The 25214-nt window shown below is 41.9% G+C and overlaps 1 protein-coding gene across 3 annotated transcripts in view; it reads left to right on the forward strand.

Annotated features, from left to right (window-relative positions):
* The window catches only part of LOC124546032 (mitogen-activated protein kinase-binding protein 1), a 922513-nt gene that overhangs the window by 793182 nt on the left and 104117 nt on the right, over positions 1–25214 (forward strand). For all 3 annotated transcript variants that reach the window (XM_047125004.1, XM_047125005.1, XM_047125006.1), the window contains exons 4-5: positions 12095–12365; positions 20188–20403. In XM_047125004.1, coding sequence (XP_046980960.1) covers positions 12095–12365; positions 20188–20403 — 487 coding nt within the window. The remainder of the gene's footprint in view (positions 1–12094; positions 12366–20187; positions 20404–25214) is intronic.

A 25214-nucleotide genomic window follows, 5' to 3' on the forward strand; every position in this document is an offset into this window, starting at 1 on the left:
ATTCCAAGTGTCAGTCGTGGTCACGACAGTGTTGTGTGTAGCTGTGAGTGTGTTACGTCGGAGCTACCAGGTGTACCGGTATGAAATGAGCGTTAAGATACAAATGTGTCGATAGGGAACATTTGTTGTGAACGAGCCTTAATTTTTTTTGTTTGGTTGGTATGACATCTGTCAAAGATATTTAGTATACATCAAGACATGGAACAAACAATATCATATGTTTTCATCGTGTTAACAATGTCGAATTTTGTACTAGAAAGTGATGATTTGCGGAAAAGCATTAATTTTTTGTTTTCATTTGAGAAAAAGTGGTGCAGAGTCGCGTCGAATGCTTGTCGAGGCATATGGTGATCATGCTCTATCAGAAGCAACATGCAAAAGATGGTTTCAGCGGTTCAGAAATAATGCTTTTGATGCAAGAAATGAAGAACATGGAAGACCACCAAAAAAGTTCGAAGACGCCGAATTGCAAGCAATATTGGATGAAGATGATACTTTGAGTCAGAAGCAAATGGCAGCACTGCTAAATGTTGCACAACAAACAATTTCTGACCGTTTGAAAGCTATGGGAAAGATCCAAAAGTGTGGAAAATGAGTGCCACATGAATTGAATGAAAGACAGATGGAAAACGGGAAAACCATTTGTCAAATTTTGCTTCAAAGACATGAAAGAAAATCAGTTTTGCATCGAATTGTTACTGACGATGAAAAATGGATTTATTTTAAGAATCCTAAACGGGAAAAATCATGGGTTAATCCGGGACAACCATCAACATCGACTGCAAAACCAGATCGATTCGGCAAGAAGACAATGCTCTGTGTTTGGTGGGATCAGAAAGGAGTGGTGTATCATGAGCTTCTAAAACCCGGTGAAACTGAGAATGCTAATCACTACAGACAACAAATGATCAATTTGAACTATGCATTGATCGAAAAAAGACCAGAATGGGCCAGAAGACATGGCAAAGCAATTTTTTTACACGACAATGCTCCTGCACACAAAGCAAAACTGGTTCGGGATACAATCAAAACGCTTGGCTGGGAGCTGCTACCCCACCCGCCATATTCACCAGACTTGGCCTCTTCCGACTACCATTTGTTTTCATCGATGGGACACGCGTTGCCTGAGGAACACTTCGATTCCTATGAAGGAGTCGAAAATTGGCTGTCTGATTGGTTTGCTTCAAAAGACGAACATTTCTATTGGCGTGGTATCCATAAATTGCCAGAAAGGTGGTCAAAATGTATAAAAAGCAATGGTCAGTACTTTGAATAAAATGTTTTTACTTTTCAATTCAAAATTAGTGTTTCATTTTCACAAAAAAAACGCTAATTTCCTACCGGTACACCTGGTAAGTGAACTTGAACGTGCTCGTATGGCGGGTGTTTCTGTAGCCAAGGTAGGCGAAGTGTTTGGTGTTTCAAGAGGCACCGCTTACTGAGAAAAAGGATAAACATCATCCGCCAAGTCACAACGCGGACAAAGGTGTGTGTTGAGTGATCGTGACAGATGGCCGCTGATGTGGACAGTGACGAAAAATGAGGGGACGACAGCTGCAAAAGTCATTGCAGTATTGAATGCCGCACTCCAGAATCCTTTCAGTACCAAAACGTAGGCAGCAAATTGTTGGGCAAGAAAAACGTGGTGCCGAATCCATAAAAGTTGGAAGAATGTAGTTTGGTCGGATGAGTCTTGTTTCACATTGTCTCCAACTTCTGACCAAGTTTAGTCCCGAGAGTGAAACATGACGGGGATTTGGTGATGGTCTGGACAGCCATATCGCGGTTCTCCACGGACCCCACGGCTACTCTGTAAGGTGTCATCAGTGCCAAGGCTTATGTGACGGTTTTGGCTGATCAGATGCTTCCCATTGTACATTGTGTGTTCCCCAAGATGACAGGGGCCCCTTTCACACAGATCATATAATCCAGGACTGGTTTTTTGAGAACGAGGATGAATTTCGCTTCTGCCCTGGCCACCACAGTTACTAGATGTTAATACTGTTAGGCCTTTTTGGTCTACTTTGTAGAGAAGGGTGCGTTATCGCCGTCCGCCTCCATCATTTTACGTGAACCTGCCACTGTTTTGCAAGGAAAAGGCATAGATTCCCTTGAAAATGATACAGGGCCGGTATTTATGTATTCAAAGACGACTGGAAGCTGCTGTGAACGCCAGCGATTTGCCTACACCGTATTAGACATGGCAAAATGTTTTTGCTGATTTCGTATTTTTGTCCATTCCCTGTACAACACTCCACAGGGGTTTACGCCAGCTAGAGTAGTCCTTTACACACACACACCTGGCATGTGGAAAACGAAATCAGTGCACAGGAAAATATTTCGTCTCAATTCTTCACCTGAGATCCTCCTGGTGTTGTTGGACAAAGTGATATGAAAATTCGGAAAACGTGGAAAATAGTTCGGTGGAACTAAGTATTAATGGAGAAGACAGCAGAACGTCGCCGCCTTCATTTCCGCTGTTCGGTGTTATTACGAAACAGCAGGGACAATATCTGTGAGTTGAGTACAGTTTTGATCGAAACCAGTGTTTCGACGCTTCAGGACAGAGAGTATCGTGTTGCCCGTCTGTTACCAGATTCTCGGCGAAAGGCTTCACGAAAAAAAAAACAACGAACAGCCAATCGCATAGGAAATAAAGAAAATGGAAGCTGAAGGCTTCAAGAAGTCTTTCAAAAAATCCGTCGCAGTTGCGGACACTATCGCACTGAAAATTAAAGCTTCATGACATGTTGGTTTGTCACTACTGACGTATGTTTCATATTCCAGTGTCCATTCCGTTGGTTGTTTTGGAACTGGGGGAAAATCAGAATGCGGAACTGAGCGAACTGCAGATCCCAAATTTAGATAAGTAACTGTGTGTCTCGACTTTCGTTAAAGAAAAGTAGAAATCTGTAATGTGGTCTCTAGGGTTCCTCTACAACTGTGGTGCGGCAAATAGCGTAGCTGGGTGGATTCCATGCAGCCAGCCTCGTAAATAACAGGAGCAGCGGGAACAATAGTTCTATGGTGCCCAACACTTACCCTCATCTACCTTTGTTTCAAAATACAGCTAGTATGCCTGTTTGACGATCGGTGAAATGGGATGATTTTGGCACTTAGTAGTAGTTTCGCCACACACGTAACAAAAGATCTGGTGAATTAGCACACTACCTGGACATCGCTAAGTACGAGGAACAAGCGATCACGCACAGCAGTGTTATTAACGTTAGCTGATGTATCCCCTCTCTACTCCCACCACTAACAAGAGCATTGTAAAATAACGACAACGTAAATAACGCAGCCGAGCGCAGATGCATTCGCGTTTCCAGAAGAAAGTTTATGTGGTACCGAATAGTGATTTTCACCGCTGTCAGCAGGGCACTGAACTAGTTAACAACCACATATTTTTGTTCTGCGGTAAATTTCATTGTCGCCCTATGTTATTCATTTCAATTCAGTTAGATAATAGAACCTGTTGTTGGACAAGCATTTGAACCATAACCAGTTTTAGATCACACTCGCCTCTATTTTCTAAAATGTTATTTCCACTCTGGTTAGTATCATTCTGCAGTAGTCCCCATGAAAATAACGAAAATTTATACGGAAAATCGTATTTGCGAATTGCTGTTATAATTTATACGCAGTTGTTAAATGTAACCATTTAGGCCACTGTAAATCAGAGTACTATTGTTTAATATCTCTTTATTACAACTTTTCCTCGTATTAAATGCCATCCCCTGCATCAATATTCCATCTATCATTTTTTCCCCTGCTTACCTATCGTTTAAATTATTTTCACATTTTATATTCATTAATATTCTGCGTGACGCAGTTCCCCTGAGCTCTGCTTGCCTCGACTGGATTGCACTAGACTTCTTCGCGATCGCGATCCCTACTCATCTCTATCTTAAGTGTAATTAGTACTAAAAATGTTTACAAACAACCGATGTATTAGTTTCCTCGCGTATTTGTTTGCATGAACACTATCGGATGAACCTTTTGCTGAAGCCCTCAAAAGCAAATTCTTACACGTGGAAATAAAATCGGGAAGAATACTTGAACAAGATAAACTATGATTAAAATTATGGATTAAAACACCGACAATGGAAACTAACAAAAGAAATAGGTAATAATTTTTTTAGAGAAATACGCTAAGGCTAATTTATAAAATGCACTGAGAGTATAACGAGATAATTTATTGAAGGCTGGGAAGATAAATTTACGAAACGTATCTTAACGTCCGTCTTTAATCTCCTGTCACTCGCGATGTTCTGAGGACTTGCCCGGTATTTTGATGTAATTGCCATCTTTGTGAGAACGACGATTCACGCAAATAAGTGATACCAAAGGGCGAGACAGCTATCACTGCCAGATGAGACTGCCTTAACACAAAACCAAAAACTATTAAAGATCTTTCTTGAAAATTCCAGTGTTTTTATATTTTAGTCGCAGAACATTTCTGCAAATACCTTCTGAGACTTTAGCGAAAGATGTTTGACATGATCCAATTCTATGCTAGATAGTTTCTAAATCATATCGATCTGATTACTGTTTAATTCGGGTAGAAAATATTTATCAACTTTTTTTCCAAACATATCAAATGCTTCTCCAAATGAAACTTGTTAACAACAATGAATTCGACTGCTATGAAAACATTTAATGAGAGTTATTTTCCACTCCTCCTTCAAATATGTAATTTTCCTTAATTTTATGTATCAGTGTAAAGATACTAGTTTCCTCCCCCTCGAAAGACATATTTACCTCTTTGAGTTTCACCAGATGTATCTGAGGGATAGCGTAATTCGAACAGCCAACACGCACGTGGAAGAAAGTGACACATTCAAAATTATTTTGAGATAAAGATAATTTGAAAAATGAAGTAACACAAAAACACCAACACACTTCCGTGTGCCGAAATTCATGATATCACGTATGATATGCGAGAAGACGACACTTACATGCTCAGCTCGTAATTTTGTTGATAACTTTAATTGCTTTTTCTGATACATATTCCATTCTAAGTCTATGTCATAAAATTCTTTCACTCACCTGTAACATGCCTCACATAATCTTCGTGCACGCTCGTTTAACAGTACCTGACATGCCAACAGCTGTCCAAGTCTGTAGCTTCAGCAGATTTATCCACCTCAATTGCAGATTCGAACTTCCTTTGAACTTTGAATAAAATTCGAAAAAATGGATAAAAGTCTGAGTGAAGTAATCGCTGTTCAACAAAAACTTGCTTCGACTCTGCGATTCCCTGCGACAGGCGACTCGTACACAAGTTGGCAGTATCTGTTTGAAATGTCACGAGAGTATTATTGCAAACATAATCTTTGCTGCTGAAGGATCACGCTAATTTCTTTTCACGCGTCCTCTCTTTTTGGCCGATTGTGATGAGTTTTGTCTTTGGGACCTGAAAAAAGCGAATGAGGCGTTTCTTGTTTTAAAATTCATTGCTCAGAGGACGCTTTCCTTCTTCTTGTCTCGCGCTGAACAAAACAGCATATACATTATGCGAAATGAGACAATGAGGTTCTTTGAAGATGGGTGTGCCTCGCTGCGAAATAGACTTGCGCCACACGTTCCGAGTAGCGTATACGCATGTAAAATCAGACCAACAACAAAAGGGTTAAAAGTCAGCACAGCGACCACATTAATCCGATCTCTGAAGGAAAATCACCCTAAAGTATATCTCTTACAAAAGTACGTAAAAGATCTTAAATTAACCTGTGGTATAGATATCTCTAGGGCTTCCAAGCATGTCAAACATCTGCACATACTTTTAATTAGGGTCATAGCTATAAAACTTTTTATATAGGGCTGAAATGTGACCAAGTGGTTTCGAACTTCGGCAACGGATCTTTACAGAGTTGTAAATCCCACTGTATGTTATATGTTTAATCTTCGGAATATGCCGCTTTGTGTTTTTTTATTTTTGACTCATTACGAGTGTGAATTTTAAACTCAGTATCTTCTACAAAAATCACCTAAAAGTTCTGAAATGCATGCGTGACTTAGATCGGTGTGGTGTCTCCCCTGTTCCATCTTTCGACAGCTTTCATGACACATTGTAAGGTATGCGGAACTTCACCTTACGCGAATGTCCTACTGAAGCGATTCACAGAGAACTGAGCTGGTAGCCAAAAGGTTTGCACAGTGGAAGTGGCAACACAGTGGGGGCGGAAATTGCCGGGATTCTATTGATGTTTTGGTCGCGGGAGCACCTTAGCTCGCCAGCTATCTGTCAGATGACGACTAGTTCAAATATAGTCCTTTGTACGACACAAACTGATACAACTCTTAATATACACAAAATTGAAACAGTACATCTTCTCTGCGGATGAACCGAACGAAGTGGCGCAATTTTAAACAATTAGGCTTTGTAAGGTGGAGGCTTCAATCTTCATCCAGTCATATCCTCATTTAGGGTTTTCATGGTTTTGCTAAATTGCATCAGGCAAATGCCGGGATAGTTCCTATTTCAAGGCCATTGCCGACTACCTGTTCCACCCTTGTCAAACTAGACCTGTCAGTGTGCAAATGCCAGTAGCTTATGTATGAAGTATGACTTTTTTCCTGGTCTTAAATTGTAATGCCATTACGTGTCCAGTAACCTTGTAAGAGTGAGCCACGGATGAATGGAACTGTTACTACTACTACTACTACTACTACTACTACTACTACTACATCACAACAACAACAACAACAACAACAACAACCACCACCACCACAGGTGATCAAAGTGGTGGTGGCAGAGTCTGCTGCCGCAGGCTCGCAATCGCGCCAGTGACGCCCCGTACAGTCCTCGGCACGCGCGATGTGGAGCAAGGATGCGGCCCACGCCGTATCGCGCCTGACACACTTCAGCTCCCAGTGGGGGCGATAACACGTCGCCACTACGAGCTGGCTTCAGTCTCCGTCATTCTTGCACTAAAACCTCACTAATCATGGCATGTGCAGACCATTTCGTGCTGTCCGAGAGAACTGTGATTGACCGGGTGAACTTGTAAGGCTCTGTAACACGCCCTTCCCACTTAAATTGTCTAAACTCCTGGTTTCTTATCACTGTAAAAAGCTCGTGCATATTTTCCGTATTGAAACCGATTGCCCAGCGGCACATGCAGACGGTATAAAAGGAAAATTAAGAAAATTACCATTATTATCTTATTTGCAGAATTTGATGACCCTGGGTTTTCATTCAAATAACTTGACATCTGACATACACCACAGCTTACTCAGTATAGGTGAAAGACGTAATTATACAGCGTGCTCACAAAAAAGAACCCAAAAAAATGCTCTTCACGAGTTGATTTAACATTAACGTGACCCACATCAACCCGTGGAAACGATGTTCTATGCGATGTCTCGAGTATTGTATTTACACGTGAGCCGCAGCGGCGGCAGTGTTCTTTAAATCGTTGAGCAGTATGAAATGTTCTTCTCTTTCGAGTCTACGATGAAAGCAGTTATGTACACTCCTGGAAATGGAAAAAAGAACACATTGACACCGGTGTGTCAGACCCACCATACTTGCTCCGGACACTGCGAGAGGGCTGTACAAGCAATGATCACACGCACGGCACAGCGGAGACACCAGGAACCGCGGTGTTGGCCGTCGAATGGCGCTAGCTGCGCAGCATTTGTGCACCGCCGCCGTCAGTGTCAGCCAGTTTGCCGTGGCATACGGAGCTCCATCGCAGTCTTTAACACTGGTAGCATGCCGCGACAGCGTGGACGTGAACCGTATGTGCAGTTGACGGACTTTGAGCGAGGGCGTATAGTGGGCATGCGGGAGGCCGGGTGGACGTACCGCCGAATTGCTCAACACGTGGGGCGTGAGGTCTCCACAGTACATCGATGTTGTCGCCAGTGGTCGGCGGAAGGTGCACGTGCCCGTCGACCTGGGACCGGACCGCAGCGACGCACGGATGCACGCCAAGACCGTAGGATCCTACGCAGTGCCGTAGGGGACCGCACCGCCACTTCCCAGCAAATTAGGGACACTGTTGTTCCTGGGGTATCGGCGAGGACCATTCGCAACCGTCTCCATGAAGCTGGGCTACGGTCCCGCACACCGTTAGGCCGTCTTCCGCTCACGCCCCAACATCGTGCAGCCCGCCTCCAGTGGTGTCGCGACAGGCGTGAATGGAGGGACGAATGGAGACGTGTCGTCTTCAGCGATGAGAGTCGCTTCTGCCTTGGTGCCAATGATGGTCGTATGCGTGTTTGGCGCCGTGCAGGTGAGCGCCACCATCAGGACTGCATACGTCCGAGGCACACAGGGCCAACACCCGGCATCATGGTGTGGGGAGCGATCTCCTACACTGGCCGTACACCACTGGTGATCGTCGAGGGGACACTGAATAGTGCACGGTACATCCAAACCGTCATCGAACCCATCGTTCTACCATTCCTAGACCGGCAAGGGAACTTGCTGTTCCAACAGGACAATGCACGTCCGCATGTATCCCGTGCCACCCAACGTGCTCTAGAAGGTGTAATTCAACTACCCTGGGCAGCAAGATCTCCGGATCTGTCGCCCATTGAGCATGTTTGGGACTGGATGAAGCGTCGTCTCACGCGGTCTGCACGTCCAGCACGAACGCTGGTCCAACTGAGGCGCCAGGTGGAAATGGCATGGCAAGCCGTTCCACAGGACTACATCCAGCATCTCTACGATCGTCTCCATGGGAGAATAGCAGCCTGCATTGCTGCGAATGGTGGATATACACTGTACTAGTGCCGACATTGTGCATGCTCTGTTGCCTGTGTCTATGTGCCTGTGGTTCTGTCAGTGTGATCATGTGATGTATCTGACCCCAGGAATGTGTCAATAAAGTTTCCCCTTCCTGGGACAATGAATTCACGGTGTTCTTATTTCAATTTCCAGGAGTGTATTTGAATGGCAGATGGACACTGGTGATCAAAAGTCTCCGGACACCTGTTAGTGGACGTTAATATTGGTTGTGTCCATCCTTCGCCTATATTACGGTTTCGCCACTGTTGTGGACACTTTCGATGAGGTAATAATAATGAGCGTATGGCATTGGTGGCCGGGAGAACCCTCGCGGGGCGGTTCGGCCGCCGCTCCACAAGTTCTTTAATGCCACTACGGCGACTTGCGTGTGAATCAGGATGAAAGACACACAACACCCAGTCATCTCGAGGCAGAGAAAACCCCTGACCCCGCTGGGAATCGAACCCGGGTCCCCATGCGCGGGAAACGAGAACGCTACCGCAAGACCACGAGCCGCGAACTTCGATGAGGTTTCTAACTGTTTGTGGAGGAATGGCAGCCCTTTATTTCTAACGAGCCGAAACTAGAGAAGGTAGGGGTATGGGCGCTGGAGTGGAGCAAAGTCGACTTTCTACGTCATCCCGGCAGTGTTCCATTGCGTTCAAGTCGAGACCATGGGCGGGCCGGTCCATTTCAGGAATTTTGTTGCCCTGAAACAAGTGCCTCAGAGATGCTGCTCTATCACGCGGTGCGTGCCGATACAATCAATCATTGTCTCTAAACTTTGTACGCAGTAAACTATGCTGTAAAATATGTTAATAACCTTCTGCATTTAGAGTTTTCTTTGTAACTACGAAAAATATCCCAATATCTTACCACCACATCCTCCGCGCTTCATAATACCTGACCATCACTTCCTCCGCACTTTTTTTTTTTCATTGTTCGCACTACGCATGATGACAGATGACGTTCCCCATGCATTCGCCAAACGCAAACCCATCCATCGGACTACCACAGAGTACAGCTTGATTCGTTATACGTATCACTCATTTCCATCTTCCATACAGCACCTGAAGCGTCGCTTAGCATTGCCAACGGAAGCGGTGGTTTATGAAGGGTTGCTTGACCATTCTACCCCATTCGTTTTAACTGTCTACGCACTTTGGAACTCCTGATTTCAGGCTTTCTTTCTTTTTTTTCTTCTCTCTCTCTCTTATATATATATATATATATATATATATATATATATATATATATATATATATATATATATATATATATATATATATATATATATATATATATATATATATGCGTAGCCTTGATAGTTATTACTCTTTGCGTTTCCACTTCACAATCACATCACTAACAATGGACTTGGCCAACTTGAGAGGGGTTGAAATGTCCCAGATGCATCTGTTACAAAGGTGACATCCAAAAAGTACTCCACGTTCGAAGTCACTGAGCTCTCCCGAGTGTCTCGTTCTACTGTTAGTGCTTCTCGACAGAAAACGCAAAATACCACGAATATTTGTTACTAGCGGGACTGCCTTTCGTGATACGTATTCCGCATTACGCAGGCGCTTTTGGTCGGATAGTGTACATGTTATCAGTAAGCACTTGAAACTGGCACATCGCTGACATCATTATATAAAAGAAATCGCTTTTCAAAGATTGTCAGCGAGGAAAAAAATCGTGAAGATTTGGAATTACGTGTGAAGTCTGCTGCGAGTAGTTAAGGGCTCACATTCTCAAATACTGGGTGAATAAAGTCTGGGAATTCACGCGTCGCGGGCTACGCATCTTTTTCACCTCCACCCCTTTGATAGGTAGGTGGTTCTTGCCCCACAGCGATTGTTGCTTGACAGTAAGGTATTTATCTGTATCCGAATCCCGCTCCAGCTACTGCCGGGTCTGGGTGCTGACGAGTCCTCTCCATTTGGCTCGGTCCTCCCACCACTTTTCTTCCTGCACTTGCTGCCAGGTCACACCTCTCCTTTCTACAGATATTCTCACTCCCATTTTCCACCGTGTTCTTGGGCGCCCTCTAGGTCTTTTCCCATCCATCCTCAGTTCTTCCATAATTTTGGGGAGTCTCTGCCCATGCATCCTCTTAACATGCCCATACCATCATAATCTCTTTTTTTTCTATTTCTTCTCTCATACTTTCTTGTTTAAGGTCCTTTCTAATCTCTACATTCCTTACTCTGTCCATTCTTGTTTTTCCCTTAACTTCTCTGAGAAATTTCATTTCCTCTGCTTGCAGTCTGCTCGAGTCCCTTTCTGTCGTTGTCCATGTTTCTCCACCATAGGTGACAATAGGGAAATAATAATTCTTATACATAAGGAGTTTTGCTTTTTCTGAAACCTCCTTATTCCAAATCATGTGTTTTATTGTTTGGTAGAAATTGCCTCCCTTCTGTAACCTCCTGTTAATTTCGTTAGTTATTCTTCCATACCTAGATATTGCACTCCCTAAATAAGTGACACTTTCTACTACTTTGAGGGGTTCTCCATTCAAGGTAATATTTCCGTTGATCCCTTTCTCTCTTCCAAATACCATTACTTCACTCTTATCTTTACTTATTTATTTTTAATCCATACCTTTTCATTATTTCCTTCCACGCATCAAGCTGTAACTGTACATTTACCTCTTTATCACCCCATGTTACCATATCATCTGCAAAAATCATCTTTTTGTCTTTTTCTTTTACTATATCTTTAACTGCCCTATTCATTCCCTCCAGCACAACATTAAAAAGTGCAGGGGAGAGAATACTTCCTTGCTTAAGTCCTTGTCTTATTTCGAGGTATTCAGAGGTCCCCAGTGGTGTTCTAATTCTACAATTGTGTCCTCTGTACATTGTCTTTATAAAATTAATGTATCCATCTTCTATATCTATATTCTTCTTTTCTTCCCAGAGTCTTTCCCTGTCAAATGAGTCATATGCTTTTTCTGTGTCTATAAAAACCGTTATCACCCTTTTGTTATACTCCCAACTTTTTTCCATCAGTTGACGGATAGAAAATATCAGGTCGATCGTGCTTCTTCCTTTCCTAAACCCATGCTGTTCTTCACTCAGCTTCTTTTCTATCTTTCATTTATTCGATTTAGTAAAATTCTTTCAAAAATCTTGGCTGTATGACTCAAAAGGGTTATTCCTCTGTAGTTTTTACAAAGTCTTTTATTGCCTTTCTATGTGTACCAAATGTGGTTGAAATCGGTCTAGCTATGGTTTAGGAGTAGATGCGGAACACACGGACATTATTCAATATGTATAGATTTGCGCGTTAGCACATCTTAAAATTTGACACGAAAGACGGTTGTGTGGAGCTGAGGTGTGGTTGTTGCAGATGCACGGTGGTGCTGTTCAACCCGCGCAAGGGCCGGCAGCAGCACCTGCTCAACAGCAGCCGCAAGACGATCACGTCGGTGGCGTTCTCGGCCGACGGGCGCTACTTGGCAACGGGCGAGTGCGGCCACCTGCCGTCGGTGCGCGTCTGGGACCTGCATCAGCCGCAGCCGCCACAGCCGCCTCTGCCAGACGCGGCCCCGCCGCCCCATCTCGCCGCCGGCGTGCAGGTGGCCGAGTTCACAGGCCACAAGTACGGCATCAACTGCGTGGTGAGTCATAGACGCCCGGCTACTGTTGACATCACACTAACAAGGCTTTGGGTCACGTGGCTGATAGAAGTCAAGGGCTCTACACACGCACCAATCAACCGACCGACCGACCTGTTTCGTATGCAGCTTACCGACTTCATTCAACGATTACAGCGCAGCCTCATTCCCATCGCTGGTTGCGAATTGTTTATAATTAAGTCACATGAGGTCGACCACAATATTATTGCATCTGGAATGGAGAGTGCTTCGTCCGGCCTGTCGTCAGTCAGCTCGTAATCGGAGTTGATAGTGGTCGACCACAATACAGGGTGTCCCAAAAAGAATGACCCGATTTTAAATAGAATTCTGTAAAGTTTGGAAGGTAGGAGACGAGATACTGGCAGAAGTAAAGCTGTGAGGACCGGGCGTGAGTCGTGCTTCGGTAGCTCAGATGGTAGAGTACTTGCCCGCGAAAGGCAAAAGTCCCGAGTTCGAGTCTCGGTCGGGCACACAGCTTTAATCTGCCAGGAAGTTTCAGATCACATGGTGTTAAGTCAGGGGACCTAGGAGGCCAAGAGTGTAAACCCCCGGTCTCGCGGTGCTGTACGCCCTATCCAACGTTGAGGCACGTTGGCATTGAGGAAACTGCGCACGTTGTTGTGCCATTGCGGTGGTGCTCCATCTTGCTGATACATGAAATTGCCAGAGTTAAGTTGGAATAACCACTTCCGTTGCATTGCAAGATATAATTGTCCTGTTACGGTTTCTTAAAAAAAAAAAAAAAAAAAAAAATAGGGTCCATAAACCTTGCTTTGCGAATCAGCACAAAAACATTCACTTTTGGTGAATCTCGTTCGTGTTCAGTTGTTTCATGAGGATTTTCGAGCCCCCATATACGCACATTATGACGGTGAACCTTACCGCTAATATGGAAAGTTGCTCATCGCTGAATATCAACCGTGACATGAAAGTGTCATCTTCCATGTCACCTACAATAGCATTGCTAAAGTCCACTCGCTTCACTTAGTCAGTATCTCGAAGAGCTTGTACCAGTTGTAATCGGTATGATTTGAGGTCTAAACGACGCCGTAACACACTGTCATGCGCGGTAACGCAAAGTTACAGGCTAGCACGACGCGTTGACTTGCGGGGGATCCGCTCAAATGCTCGTGGGAGTCTTCCACTGTTTGTTCAGGAACGCGTGGCCGGCCAGTACTTTTGCTTTCACAGAGGCACCCTGTTTCTTCGAACTGTTTATACCACCGTCGAATGTTCTTTGGTGAAACGCCCGCTGAACTGCGATCACTGATTGAGTACGACTAAATTCAATAACACAATACCCCTTCAGTTACGCGGACGCCGTATTGCGCGAGAGTGGCTGCACGCTCCAGGTCAGCGCTCGTAGCGACATCTAGCGGATTTTTTCTGAAACTCTAGCCCATGCCGATTACATCTAGCACTGTTTCAGTTACCTAGCGACATTTGTCTCAATATTATTACAAGTTAAAATCGGGGCATTCTTTTTGGAACAGCCAGTATTATTGCGTCTAGAATTGAGGGTGCTTCGTCCGGCCTGTCGTCAGGCAGCTTCTGATCGGAATTGATACTATAATTGAGGTCACAGAAGTCATGAAATAGCGACATGCACATATTCAGATGGCAGTAGTGTCGCGTACGCAAGGTGTGAAAGGGCAGTGCATTGGCGCAGCTGTCACTTGCACTTACGTGATTCATGTGATTTGTCTGAAGTTATTATGGCCATACAACGGGAATCAGAGGACACAGAACGCGGAACGGTAGTTGGAGCTAGACGTAATGGGACATTCCTTTTCGGAAGAAATCGTTAGGGAATTCAGTATTCCGATATCCACAGTGTCAAGAGTGTGCGGAATATCAAATTTGAGGCATGGACAACGCAGTAGCCGAAGGTCTTCGCTTAAGGACCGAGAGCAGCGGCGTTTGCGTAGAGCTATCAGTGTTAACAGACAAGCAACACTCGTGAAATAACTGCAAATATCAATGTGGACTACGACGAACGTATCCATTAGGACAGTGCACCGAAATTTGTCGTTAATGGCTATGACAGCAAACGGCCGACGTGAGTGCCTTTGCTAAAAGCACGACATCGCCAGCAGCGCCTCTCTTGAGCACGTGATTATATCGGTTGCCGGCAGGGGTGGCAGAGCGGTTCTAGGCTCTACAGTCTGGAACTGCGCGACCGCTACGGTCGCAGGTTCGAATCCTGCCTCGGGCATGGATGTGCGTGATGTCCTTACGTTGGTTACGTTTATGTAGTTCTGAGTCTAGGGGACTGATGACCTCAGATGTTAAGTCCCATAGTGCTCAGAGCCATTTGAACCATTATATCGGTTGGACTCTAGACGACTGGGAAACCGTGGCCTCGTTAGACAAGTCCCGATTTCATTTGGTAAGAGCTGATGGTAGATTTTGAGTGTGGCGCAGACCCCACGAAGCCATGGACCCAAGTTGTCAACAAGGCCCTGTTCAAGCTGGTGGTGACAGTAATGGCGTGGGCTGTATTTACATGGAGTGGACTGGGTCCTCTGGTCCAAGTGAACGGATCATTGACTCGAAATGGTGAAGTTCGGCTACTTGCAGACCATTTACAGCCATCCATGGAATTCGTGTACCAAACGTGGCACCAGGACACAGTTCTTCGCGATTGTTTTGTAGAACTTCTGGACAGTTCGAGCGAATGATTTGGCCACCCACTTCACCCGAAATGAATCCCACCGAACATTTATGGGACATAATCGAGAGGTCAGTTCGTGCGCAAAAATCCTGTGTGGGCAATACTTTCGCAATTATGGACGGCTACAGAGGCAGCATGCAACGGACTTCCAACGGTTTGTCGAGTCCATGCCATGCTGCACTATGCCAGGCAAAAGGAGGTCCGACACGATAATCCCGTGACTTTTGTCACCTCAGTGTACAGCTGACCTGAAAGCGTTGACAGTGTGGTGTGTTTTCTGTAGTCATTCTATACTTGTTTACTGTAAAGTCACTGCATGTTTCCGATAACGGCCAGGTGCAATAATATCGTGACTGAGGACTCGGGAGAGCAGTTGAACGGAATGGACAGTATCTTGAATGAGGATGTAAGATGAACATCAACAAAAGCAAAACGAGGATAATGGAATGTAGTTGAATTAAATCAGGGGATACCGAGGGAGTTAGATTAAGAAATGAGACACTTATAGTTAATGAGTTTTGCAATTTGGGAAGCAAAATAACTGATGATGGTCGATTTAGGGAGGATATAAAATGTAGACGGCAATAGGAAGAAAAGAGTTTCTGAAGTATAGATTTAAGAGTCAAGAAGCCCTTTCTCAAAGTATTTGTAAGGAGTGTAGCCATGTGTGGAAGTGAAACATGGGCGATAAACAGTTTAGACAAGAAGAGAATAAAAGCCTTTGAAATGTAGTGCTGCAGAAGAATGCTGAAGATGAGATGGATAAAGCTTGTAATTAATGAGGATCTACGGAACAGAATTGGGGAGAAGAGAAATTTGTGGTACAACCTACTAAAAGAAGGGCTCGGTTGGTAGGACACAATCTGAGGCATGAAGGGATCACCAATTTAGTACTGGAGTTAAGCGTGGGGGTGGGGGTTACAAATCATAGAGGGAGACCAAGAGATGAATAGTCAGCAGATTCAGAGGGATGTAGGTTGCAGTAGGTACTGGGAGATGAAGCTTGCTCAGGATAACGTTGCATGGAGAGCTGCATCAAACCAGTCTTTGGACTGAAGACAACAACAACAACAACAACAACAACACGAGTTACGTTCTGCGAAATGCCGCTTGGATTGACACAAACAAAAGCTGTGTTTTGCCTTGTCTATTTTAGAGGTAACGAGGGTAACAAAATATGAGAGAATGCTGTGACAAATAAGTGAGTAATGCAAAGAAAGAAATTCGCTCTTTTACTTCAGGAGCTGGGAGCCGATCATTTTTGTAATTATGTAACTGCTGAGAATCGTGAGACCATTCGTAACGAAAAGGAGAGGGACCATAATCCGCGAGGAGAGCCTGTTAGGTACGTGAAGGTTTCTAGCCACCTGCAGAAATTATGAGGACCTCAGATTCATTGCAATTGTATCCCACATCTAAACTGATGCCTGAAACTTACTACATGATTTATAGTTGCCTGAAGAAATACATCACGGTAAAGCAAAATGAATAAAACAAAATATGTTCATGTAAACTTTAATTTATTTTTCCTGTAGCATAAAAAATGTCCTTTATAAGTTTGAGAGACTCTTGAATTTTTGAATTTAGATAGAGAGAAACCACAAATTCTGGTGGCGCGTATCGTCTAATAAATGCAGCGACATGTACATAAGAAATTAATCTTTCAGCATCTTTTAGAACCGTAAATGAGGCTTTGCTCGTCGTAGCAAAGAGGTGGCGAAAGGCTGAAATTTTTTAACACTTTTAACAATGAAGCAAGTACATTTTATTAATAAAAGTCATTCGACTGTATACTTCGGTTTTTAGGTTTTATTTCCAGTGTGTATCGTAAGTGAAATCTAAGATCTAATCTGTCAGTATTTCGGGTTTTTCATTTTTTTCCGTTCGCGCTAGTATAAACTTAATATCCATTCTGTTTCGGAATTTCATTTCCGAAAAGTATCGAAAATAAAACCTAAGAACCGAAATACAGAAGATCAACGGACTTCCATTCATAAAATGCAGTATATACCTTTTACTGTCTCTGCGTTAAAAAATGAAAAACAGGTACTTTCTTGCATATCTCTTGCTATACATCATGCACGACGCGTCCCACAAACATTTGCAAACTTGAAATTTCTCCAGAATCTCTGTCATTGAAGTTTGGTGCACCTCGCGCTCTGTCATGTTAGCAATATGTGAACGGCGTTTAATATCGCTCACGGTCTCAGAAGACGAACTTCGTGTCGGGCGGTTGGCAAGACGGTGCTATTCAGCGAACAATTTGTTGGGTGAAGTGGTTGTGCGGATCAGGTGAAGTGGTGAGGATCGCTTGTTTATACCCAACCGACCGCCCGACAGGACAAAATGTTCAGTTGGTTGGCCTAGCGCTTACACACGTCCAATTTGCCGGTCGGTCGGTTAATTGGTTGTTTGAAGCGTGTGTACGTTCTTTACTGACTGTATCGACGGAAGTCGAATGACATCGGTCAGTGTCAATAGCTTTTCGGCGCGGCGAACTTAATCCGCATTCACAGTAGAACAACAACGATCGCCAAGATGACGTCGCCACATGTCGCCCGATAACATCGGCCAACAGTTACGTCACAGTGCGTCCGATCTCCTTCGTCAGTTTTTAGCTCGTCAAGGAGGGTAGAATCTTAGCCTATATCGATCACGAAAAGAAAGTGGCATTGCTGTACATCCTTTCCTCATTTATTGGAATAACAGACAAATTTTACGAATTTTTGAGATCAAGAGATAAACATTCTATTACATACTCTTGAGCAGTTTTACAAACAGTCTGCACAGCTTCAAATAAATTCAGCAAAGCGGACATATGTCCAATTAGGCTTTAATGGCTGTCGTTTAGCATATGTGTGAAAGACAAACATAAAGTTTAGAGTAAAATACTCGGAATACCTAAAGCACTGAACAGTGAGAACACACCACATTTGCAAACTACCTCAGATAACAGAATCACCACTGTACTGGCATGAAACACGAGTAAGTAGTAATAATAATTCGTAGACAGGTAATGGCCACCTACCACAATCCAGAAAAGATCAACTACAGTAACTTTAAGCATCAGGATTGACGTGCGCTACCTTTCTCACTTGCAGTTTTTTGAAGTTATAATATAGGCCTAAGATTTCCGATACAGATTTTGCCATTGGTGCAGACTGTATAAGAGGCTGACGCGGCTAGACGAGCACAGAGCACTCATCATGTAACTTAAGATGACGTTCAGTTATTTCTCATTACATTTTTAAGTTGTTCGAAATTCGTGATTGCCAGTAAAGTAGCGATTTCACATAATAGATTACAAAAAATATTCATGTTGGATCCAAGTTTTGCGTATGAGAACGTCAACCCTAATCGATCGAAGGAAAGAAACTGATCTGAATTCCGCCGACCATTGTCGAAATTCTGTTAAGTTTTGGCGTTGGGCTAGGTTGCACTCAGACTGCGCACGTAATGGAGTACTGATTTGGAAAGATCGACGTGTTTCGACCGTTGTCGGTTGTCAGCAGAATGCACCGATGTCGGTGCCACTGTGACACCCTTTGATCTATTGTATTTAACAGACGACAGTGTTAATATCGCATGTACTTAGTCTTAAACAAAAACAGACATAACACACGGAGTTCGATATAAAAGAAATGTTTAATACAGTTGTATTGGAACCAGTTTCTATTAACAAAATGTTCACTGAAGATACTCTTCACACATAGTATTGAAAACTAAGATTGATAGGACTGGACACAAGTTAACATATGTCCGAAGACATCTTGGACCATAGATGATGTGGTTTAAGTTTGAAATGAAGATCTAAAGCGGCCCCTATACAGCCAATGATAGTGCACTATAACATTTTGCAATATTATTGACATTCTCCCTAGAGACTGCAGTAATATTGTCAATAATATTTAGCAGTATTACAGATGTTTGCAGTGCTGGATGATAAAAGTTACTGCTGCTTTTGACAATTGGTGTACTTTGTTGCAAGCAGAAAAATAGGTGAATGAAAAGTTGACTCGTGAGTGTCAAAGATCACTCACGAAAACTTGTGAGAAATGAGGTTGAACAAAAATGGGTGCTTTACTGGAACTGATTCTCCCCATACATTGGTGTCCTCATATACACTCTTGCAACCCCCCGCCCCCAGGTATAAATTTCTGCAGAAGCCCATATGCCCATTATCAAAACAATGAGAAATGCAGTTCCACATCTGTGCTTATCTGTTGCTCTACAATGCCTTGCTGGTGGCAGTCCTTTCGAGGACTTGCAATTTACAAGTGCAGTTTCACCTTACTGTGTTTGAGACATTGTTATGGAAACATGTCATGCAATAATACATGGACTGAAGGATTCTATTCAGGTAACTAATTTATACACAGAGAGAAATATGTACATATATTTTAATTCATAACATTGGCATTAATTAATGTTTGTTTAAAAGGAGAGCTTCCTTCTTGGCCATTCTACGTACACTGTTGGGAAAAAATTAGTACACCCTTTTACAGGTTTCCAATTCACTCAATACTTATTGTAGCAACAGTGCATATGGAGTACTGTCTTTTGGTAAGTAAAACGATGGTGTGGCTGTCACCATCCTAAATAGATTCTATGAGAATTTCTTTTTTTTTCTGTTACATGTTTTAAATGTAGAGATTTGCTGGTGTTAAAAAAAAATTACATAAAAATATTGTGCATTTTCCTTCTTGTGTGTATGTTACTGTAACATGCTTTGCTTTTTTACATTGGCCCACTAGCATATTTCATGCATAGTCCTATGACGAGTTTTGCAAAGTTCAGCTCCGCTGTTATGAAATCCTCAATAGCTACATTTTCTTTCCTTCTCTTGTATGTCATGGTTAATCTTTGTCAAAATTCAGGATTAATTGCATTCATTGGTCATAAAGGGAGTTCAGTTCCCTTTTTTTTTCCAAATTTGTGATATTGTTTACTGTTCCTCAAAGAAAAGTACATTGCAAAGAGGAAGTAAACATACTTAAAACGTTGTTTGCTGTTGTCAGTAGGCATTATTGTGACAGAGTGCAGAGAACTAGACTGTATGACATACAGTCTCTGAAAGAAAATTTGCCACATCCTTATGTAATGCTAACAGATGTACTTGTTTCCTTACAGGCATTTTCACCAAGCCACAAGTATGTGGTTTCAGTTGGTTCCCAACATGACATGATAGTCAATGTATGGGACTGGCGTTCCAACATCAAAGTGGCATCCAATAAAGTTTCAACAAAGGTGAAGGCTGTCTCCTTTGCTGAAAATGGCAGTTACTTCGTCACTGTTGGAAATCGACATGTTAAATTTTGGTATCTGGAGTATTCTCGATCTGCAAAAGTATGTTAAGCGCATTAATATTTCATATCAGCTTGTGACTAATATTTTGTTCCTCAGTGTGCTTTGTCAATATGATTTTAAGCAACTGTTTGCACTTCAGATGCATATCTAACCATGACTTTAATAATAGTGATGTTTGTTTTCACATGTTTATCGAAATAATAGGCAGATTTAAGTTAATGAATGAGAGTGATAAAGTTGCTTTGTTAATAAATCTTTTAATGTTAGTATGAGCTTGTTTCCTCTAATACAGTAAAAGAAGATAATGTGTCTCAGAATTAACACTACAGATATGAACGGGACTTTTTACATTCTTGAAATGCAGGTCTCTGAATTCTAAATAGAAACCAGGGAGTATTTAAGTCATCAAAATTTAACCCATGCTGAACAAGGAGATATTTGGTTTTGAGATGATTGTTAGAGGGTGGTGAAGCTTACGCTTACTAGTTTTATTCCTTTGTTAATGGAGATATTCATGAGAGAAGCTTGAAGTTGATAGGTTTTTTGCAGAAAAGTTAATAATAATAGTAATAATAATAATAATAATAATAATAATAATAATAATAATAATTGCCAGTCGTAAAAGGCGACGAAAAGAACAAACCACTAACAGGGCTAACCCCCCTTTTAGTGTGATTACTTGGTTCAGGACAGAACTAAAGAAGCCTCGGACAAGCGCCGTCATGGTCGGGGACGACGCTTGAACCATATGCCCGCCCACAATGGTAACGACACTGCTAGCCAACTGGAAAATGATTTAAATCCAAATAGAGGTGTTTTGCAGGATATGCTTCCTGCAACCACCCTAGAAGGAAAACAAAGACAGAGGATGAGATGGTCAGATGAAGTTAATCGACACCTCATGTTCTGTTATTACCAAGCAACAAACCTAGGAACCAACACAACTGGATATAGATCACAAGTATACACAACATTTATTACCAGATACCCGGAATTAAAATTTTTAACAGAACAACGACTAGCTGATCAGATCCGTGTAATAATAAAAAATAACAGGATACCCCAGTCAAAATTAGAAAACATCAAACAACAAGTACAACAAATACTGGAACAAAATTATGTGCAGTCAGAAGAAGAAGAAAATACAGTAATGGACTCAAACATCCCAGAGAAAACAAACAAAGAACAAAACGCGTCAATTACACAATCAGAGGAAAACGAAATCTTAAGACAGCCACCAGAACAACCACAAATAGAACACGAAGTGACACACATATTAGATATATAAGAGAAATTTCAGCTGACGTGTATAGAATACAAAGACACAAATACAGACATTAGACCATTCTTGCATAGACCACCAAATAACCCACAAGTCGAAACAACAACAACTATCAACACAATCATACACAACAAAATAAATGAAAATACAACTATGGAAGAGTTACAACTACTGGTTTATGTAGGAGCACTCACTACACTAAATATACACACTAGGCAGAGATCAGAACCAACCAACACACAGAAGAAACCCACAAAACCAGCATAGGAACACAGGCTACAGATCAGAATAGAAAAACTGAGAAAAGACATCGGACAGCTAACACAATTTATAAGAAATGAAATATCAGACAAAAAACGAAAAAGGTTAGGTAAAATCTCACAACAAGAAGCAATAGAGCAATTAGATGAAAAGAAGCAGAAATTACAAGCATTGGCCAAACGACTTGGAAGGTACAAAAAAAGTGAAAATAGAAGGAAACAAAACCAAACATTCAACACAAACCAAAAGAGATTTTACCAAACAATAGATAACACACACATTAAAATAGACAATCCGCCAAACATAACAGACATGGAACACTTCTGGAGCAACATATGGACAAACCCGGTACAACATAAAAGGCATGCACGGTGGATACAAGCAGAAACAGACTCATACAAGATGATACCACAAATGCCTGAACTGATAATTTTGCAACATGAAGTCACCCGAGCAATTGATTCTACGCACAATTGGAAAGCCCCTGGAAATGATAAAATAGCAAATTTCAGGCTAAAGAAGTTCACCTCAACACATTCACATCTAACTAAATTATTTAACAGTTACATTGCAGACGCATACACATTCCCTGATACACTTATACATGGAATAACTTATCTGAAACCTAAAGATCAAGCAAACCCAGCTAAATATCGCCCCATAACATGCCTACCAACAATCTACAAAATATTAACTTCAGTCATTACACAGAAATTAATGACACATACAACACATAACAAAATTATAAATGAAGAACAAAAAGGCTGCTGCAAAGGAGCACGAGGATGTAAAGAGCAACTGATAATAGATCCAGAGGTGACATATCAAGCTAAAACTAAACAAAGGTCGCTACACTACGCATACATTGATTACCAAAAAGCTTTTGATAGTGTACCCCACTCATTGTTACTACAGATATTGGAAATATACAAAGTAGATCCTAAATTGATACAGTTCCTAAACATAGTAATGAAAAATTGGAAAACCACACTTAATATCCAAACAAATTCAGATAGTATCACATCACAGCCAATACAGATTAAGCGTGGAATATACCAAGGAGACTCATTAAGTCCTTTCTGGTTCTGTCTTGCTCTGAACCCACTATCCAACATGCTAAATAATACAAATTATGGATATAAATATAATAGAGGGAAACATTCCACGTGGGAAAAATATATCTAAAAACAAAGATGATGTGACTTACCGAACGAAAGCACTGGCAGGTCGGTAGACACACAAACAAACACAAACATACACACAAAATTCTAGCTTTTGCAACAAACGGTTGCTTCGTCAGGAAAGAGGGAAGGAGAGGGAAAGATGAAAGGAAGTGGGTTTTAAGGGAGAGGGTAAGGAGTCATTCCAATCCCGGGAGCGGAAAGACTTACCTTAGGGGGAAAAAAGGACGGGTATACACTCGCGCGCGCACACACACACACACACACACACACACACACACACACACACACACACACACACACACACACACACACACACACATATCCATCCACACATATCCATCCACACATATACAGACACAAGCAGACATATTTAAAGACAAAGAGTTTCAACTCTTTGTCTTTAAATATGTCTGTGTGTGTGTGTGGGGGGGGGGGGGGGGGGGAGGGGGGGGGGTTATTGGAATGACTCCTTACCCTCTCCCTTAAAACCCACTTCCTTTCGTCTTTCCCTCTCCTTCCCTCTTTCCTGACGAAGCAACCATTTGTTGCGAAAGCTAGAATTTTGTGTGTATGTTTGTGTTTGTTTGTGTGTCTACCGACCTGCCAGCGCTTTCGTACGGTAAGTCACATCATCTTTGTTTTTAGATATAAATTATGGATATAATATTACTGGAACATACCCACACAAAATCACACATTTGCTATACATGGATGATCTAAAACTACTGGCAGCAACCAATCAACAACTCAACCAATTACTAAAGATAACAGAAGTATTCAGCAATGACATAAATATGGCTTTTGGAACAGACAAATGTAAGAAAAATAGCATAGTCAAGGGAAAACACACTAAGCAAGAAGATTACATATTGAATAACCACAGTGACTCCATAGAAGCGATGGAAAAACAGATGCCTATAAATATCTAGGATACAGACAAAAAATAGGAATAGATAATACAAATATTAAAGAAGAACTAAAAGAAAAATATAGACAAAGACTAACAAAAATACTGAAAACAGAATTGACAGCAAGAAACAAGACAAAAGCTATAAATACTTATGCTATACCAATATTGACCTACTCATTTGGAGTAGTGAAATGGAGTAACACAGACCTAGAAACACTCAATACACTTACACGCTCACAATGCCACAAATATAGAATACATCACATACATTCAGCAACAGAAAGATTCACATTAAGCAGAAAGGAAGGAGGAAGGGGATTCATCGACATAAAAAACCTACATTATGGACAGGTAGACAATTTAAGAAAATTCTTTCTAGAACGAGCAGAAACTAGCAAAATACACAAAGCAATCACTCATATAAATACATCGGCTACACCAGTGCAATTTCATAACCACTTCTACAACCCTTTGGATCACATAACACCAACAGATACGAAAAAAGTAAATTGGAAAAAGAAAACACTACATGGAAAGCACCCATATCATCTAACACAGCCACACATCGATCAAGACGCATCCAACACATGGCTAAGAAAAGGCAATATATACAGTGAGACGGAAGGATTCATGATTGCAATACGGGATCAAACAATAAACACCAGATATTACAGCAAGCATATTATTAAAGATCCCAACACCACAACAGATAAATGCAGACTTTGCAAACAATAAATAGAAACAGTAGATCACATCACAAGTGGATGTACAATACTAGCAAATACAGAATACCCCAGAAGACATGACTATGTAGCAAAAATAATACAACAACAACTTGCCATAAAACATAAACTAATAAAACAACACGTTCCCACATACAAGAATGCACCACAAAATGTACTGGAGAATGATGAATACAAATTATACTGGAACAGAACCATTATAACAGATAAAACAACACCACATAACAAACCTGACATCATACTCACCAATAAAAAGAAGAAATTAACACAACTAATCGAAATATCCATACCCAATACAACAAATATACAGAAGAAAACAGGAGAAAAAATTGAAAAATACATCCAACTGGCTGAGGAAGTCAAGGACATGGGGCATCAGGATAAAGTTGACGTTATACCGATTATACTATCAACTACAGGAGTCATACCACACAATATCCACCAGTACATCAATGCAACACAGCTACATC

Source organism: Schistocerca americana, chromosome 8, assembly GCF_021461395.2.
Source record: "Schistocerca americana isolate TAMUIC-IGC-003095 chromosome 8, iqSchAmer2.1, whole genome shotgun sequence".
Taxonomy (NCBI): Eukaryota; Metazoa; Arthropoda; class Insecta; order Orthoptera; family Acrididae; genus Schistocerca; species Schistocerca americana.